This window comes from Rhinopithecus bieti, unplaced genomic scaffold, assembly GCF_001698545.2.
Source record: "Rhinopithecus bieti isolate Rb0 unplaced genomic scaffold, ASM169854v2 scaffold_47995, whole genome shotgun sequence".
In the NCBI taxonomy this organism is placed as follows: Eukaryota; Metazoa; Chordata; class Mammalia; order Primates; family Cercopithecidae; genus Rhinopithecus; species Rhinopithecus bieti.
In genome coordinates this window covers 342,856-347,348 of record NW_016819498.1, presented here as the reverse complement: position 1 = coordinate 347,348, position 4,493 = coordinate 342,856, and the positions used below count along the sequence as shown (strand labels likewise).

Sequence of the window (4,493 nt, the reverse complement as noted above, 5' to 3'; positions counted from 1 at the left end):
CCGTCGCTCCGCCCCGCCCCGCCCCGGAAGTGACTTGAGACCGGTCCGGAACCTCTGAGCCCGGCGGCTGCAGCGTCACCAGCCGAGCCGGTGCGGGGCGGGCAGAGCGGCCGCTGTCGCCGCCAACGAACCGGGAACCGCGCGGGGCCCAGCAGCACGCCGGCCAGGGAAGGGGGCCTAGCGATCGGTCAGAGGGCGACGGGCCGCCGGCGGCCGCAGGGCGACGAAGACGCGGAGGAGGCGGAGCCCGGAGAGGGGTGGGGGTCGGGGAGGGTTAGGGTGGGAGGGGGTAGGGGGGGTGTCCCTGGGCTCATGGAGCTGGCCGAACGGGCGAGAGTCGGAGAGCCCCCGGAGCCGGGCGGGCGTCCCGAGCCGGGCCCGCGGGGCTTCGTCCCGCAGAAGGAGATCGTCTACAACAAGCTGCTGCCCTACGCCGAGCGGCTAGACGCCGAGTCCGACTTGCAGCTGGCCCAGATCAAATGCAACCTGGGCCGGGCGGTGCAGCTCCAAGAGCTGTGGCCCGGGGGCCTCTTCTGGACCAGGAAACTCTCCACGTAAGTGTGCCCAGGCCTGCAGGCCGGGCCGCGGGGAGAGGCTTAGTGAGAGGTGTCGGGGATGGGTGCTCTTTGTACGGAGGGCTGGACCCTTAGGTCTGTCCTCCCTGGAGCTGTCCCCGAGCGGTGGTCCCAGGGTCGTGACAGAGGCTGTGAAGCACTCAAGCCGTCCTCCCTGACACTTTCTTACCGGGATTCCCGGGTCCTCACCAGTCCTCCACGTCCTCTCCATCTGCTTCTCCCGAAGTGTTCGGGTTGTTGTCTTCCCACCTGGGGGGTCCTGGGGAGCCCAGGGGCCCCAACCCCGAGGGAGAGAGGTGAGCCTTTCCCAAGGGTCCTCCGTGGACCTTTGCGCATAGGAGAGGCGGGGCAGAGAGGATTTGTCTTTGGGGGAGTTCTGTGACTTCTCTCCCTGCTTCCTCCGGTTCTTCCTTCCCCTACGATCCCCGCCTCTTCACATCTCCGTTGGCGTCTAGTAACTTTCTGAATGGAAAGGAAACCATCGGGAAACTTACGGGTTCTGCTTTTTTGGGGCCCGGTCAGACCTGGCGGAGTTGATCGAAAAGGTTGGTTTAAAGTCAGACTTCATTCTTGAGCTTAACGTCTTAGACGTTAATGTGGACAATGTTGTTTAAGATCATAAGGATTGTGTGTTGTTTCTGTTGTGACATTTCTTGTGGAGAGGCCTTTAAGATACTGAGGAAAGTAGGGAAGAGCACTCTCAGGATGTCCAGGGCGATACTAGTATCAGGCTTGTGTTAATATTTTGAGTTACTCAGATTAACATAGCTTACCTGAATCAGTTTCAGGAGTTCTGTTTGTAAACTAGCTTCAAACTATAGTGTCACTGAAATTAGAAAAAAAACAAAAAACAAAGAATAAAAATACAGTGGGGGAGGAAAGGTTACATTTACCTGCTGGGTGGGCATCTTTACTGTGTCCGAAGAGCTTTTTAAGAAATGATTTTGCTGTATCTTGTTTGGTTAACTGTACATAAAATCTAGTAACATGGTATGTTCACGCATGTGGGTATGGATGAGTGAACACACAAGACATAAGTCACTCATTCAGTGTTTACCCAAATCCACTGATTGAACTGAGTGATGACTCAGGGTTTTATAATAGTTTTGTCCATATTTCTTCACTGGATGATTCTCGTCAGCCGATTATTAAGGGGCCTCTGACAAATTTCTCATTTCCACTTGAGGGGTGGGTGGGACCTAAAATTAAAAAGAAGCAAAACTGAAACATGTAATTTGCCCTCTTCAGAGAGTGTTCATAAAATGTCAAGGTTAACAACTCTCCTCCTAACTAGAGTATAAAGAAGTTTTTGGTGTTAACGATCCTTAGGAGAATGGGGGTGAGGGGCGGCAGAAGCAGGAATGCAACAGGGAGAATCACGTTTAGTCAAAAAAGAATACTTCATAAATAGTTACAATCCAAATGCTTTTGAAGTGAGACTCCTAGGTTTTGTGTTACTCAGGCACAGTAAAAATAGTCACTTTGTTACAGTGATTCCCCATTTTAATCACTTGGATTAGACTTGCCGGGAGAATACCTACCATTTTTGGGGACACAAACAGCTTTTTTTAGATGTACAGTATATAAATATGCCATGGTGCGAAGGCATATCTGGTTTGGATTTATGAACCTAGAATCTACCAAGGCATACTTAAACATTGATTTCTGACGTATTTATTGTTCAAGTTTGGCAAATTAGCACTCCGGGTTTTGTTATTGTTTTGGCTTATTAGGTAAAAGTTTTTACTTAGAAAGGGCTAAAAATAACAGTGGAGCTAATGTTTGGTGTTTAGGGCTGGATTGCTGATGGCTTAATACCCATGAACCTATAACCATTTATATCTAAATAACCAACAAGAAATGCTATTGGGTAAAATTTTGTTTTGGAATAGTGGTTAGATGCTGGAAACTGCTTCTTGGTATTGCATTGTGAGACATTTTGAATGCAGTGGGACATGTTGTGATCTTGAGTGTGTTTTTTTTCCTAAGTCATGTTAAGGTGACCTGTTTATAGTTGTGCTTGTTTTTTAAGCCTTCTGTGTTGCATAAGTGAACATCTGAATGATGCCAAAATGTGTGACGAAAGCTGAGTGGTGATCATATTTAGTACTTCGTAGAATAGAAAGTGGTAATGAAAAGAAAATCTAGCTTCTCCCACTAGCCCTGAGACTGTGGGAAAGTTACTTAATCATGTGTTTCAGTATTCTTGTGCGTGAAATGAGGAGATTGGACTAAATAATTCTTTTTTTTTTTTTTTTTTTTTGAGGTGGAGTCTTGCTNAAAAATTGGGGTTCCTCAGAGATTTGTCAAGGGCCCTATTTATTCTTACTGTATATTTCCTTCCCTCCTGTCATCCATCTACACGCCAATTCACATCTCAGTTTAGATCCCCCTCCTGATACATATGTCAACATACCCATCCCATAGGCATTCTGCCTCCCAAGCTGTTTCTGCTGTGTTCTTCATCTCATTGAAGGACTTCACCTGTCTACCCAGCATCATCTTGTCTCTTTCCTTTTTAATTTTTCACTTTCAGTCAACTACTAAGCCCAAGCCATTCTGCTGCAGTAGCTCTCAATTTCAACTGACATCCAGGCCATAATTATGTCACACCTTAAGGGGTCCTCCAGTTCCCAATCTTGTCAGTTGCAACCAATTTTCCAGACGAAGCCAGAGAGCCAGAGTGATTTTTTATTTTTTAGAGACGGAATTGCGCTCTTTTTGCCCAGGGTGGAGTGCCGTGGCGCGATCTCGGCTCACTGCAACCACCGCCTTCCGGTTTCAAGCGATTCTCCTGCCTCAGCCTCCCGAGAAGCTGGGATTACAGGCGTCCGCCACCATGCCCGGCTAATTTTTTTGTATTTTTAGTAGAGACGGGGTTTCACCATGTTGGCCAGGCTGGTCTTGAACTCCTGACCTGGTGATCCGCCCGCCTCGGCCTGCCAAAAGTGCTGGGATTACAGGCGTGAGCCACCGCGCCCGGCCGCCGGAGTGATTCTTTAAAAATGTAAATTATATCATCCCACTGCTATGCTTAAAATCTTTTGGAAGTTTGTCTCTCGGATAAAGCTCTGAATTCCTTAGGATTTCTTTCTCAGTCTCATTTCTCCGTTCCCCTCTCTTACGCTATTTTGAAATTTGAATTTTTAGAATACATGCTTGCAGCCTCAAGAGCTGTTCTCTCAGCTGAAATACGTGTTCTCCTCCCTCCTTTTTCTAATCAACTTTGCACTCAACCCTTACAGCTTAATTTAAGTATCACTTCTAGGAAACTGACACCCTCTCAACCCCCTAGTTTAAACTTCTCTGTAGAGTTTCTAAGGCTTCCTGTACTTAACTAGCAATTAAGAGCATTATCTTGTAATTCACGTCTTTATCTCTGCTAGACTAAGTCCTTGGGAGGGCGGAAACCAGGTTAAACTTTCCATCTCAATAGCCTAAACGGAGCGCCTTACACACAAAACATTTGTTCAATTAGCATTTATTCAGTGAGTTAACGATTTTCTTCTTTGGAATGATGGCGGCCAGAATACCAGAAAGATGGGGACTTAAAGGGGACAGAATAATTAAATCTATAAGGAACAAGTGGGATGGACTAAATAAATCTATAAGGAGCAAGTGGGTACGTAGGCTTTTCCATAAATCCCTGTAACCTAGAAGCCGGGGCTGCTCGGCTGGGGGACCAGGTCGACCTGGCTGCCGCCTGTCGCCTCGCCTGGGGCTCTGGTGGGCGCTGCCTGGAGTGCGCGACCCCCGGCGAAGCAGGACAATAGCTTGGAATTCGGCCTCGTGTTTCCGGTGAGGCAGCCTCGCGCTGGGCCGGTGAGGCCCGGGGTGGGGGCTCCGAGTCGGGCCCACGGCGACGGAGGCGCGGCCCGCTGGGCTCCAGCTGCCGCCACCACCGCCTCCCCCGAGGCC

The 4,493-nt window shown here is 48.9% G+C and overlaps 1 protein-coding gene across 6 annotated transcripts in view; it reads left to right on the top strand.

Annotated features, from left to right (window-relative positions):
- Nucleotides 1-6: 6 nt before the first annotated feature.
- Nucleotides 7-4,493, top strand: part of PSME4 (proteasome activator subunit 4) — a 114,113-nt gene continuing 109,626 nt past the window's right edge. For all 6 annotated transcript variants that reach the window (XM_017859043.1, XM_017859041.1, XM_017859040.1 and 3 more), the window contains exon 1: nucleotides 7-554. In XM_017859043.1, the coding sequence (XP_017714532.1) occupies nucleotides 313-554 (242 nt within the window). In that variant the 5' untranslated portion in view covers nucleotides 7-312. The remainder of the gene's footprint in view (nucleotides 555-4,493) is intronic.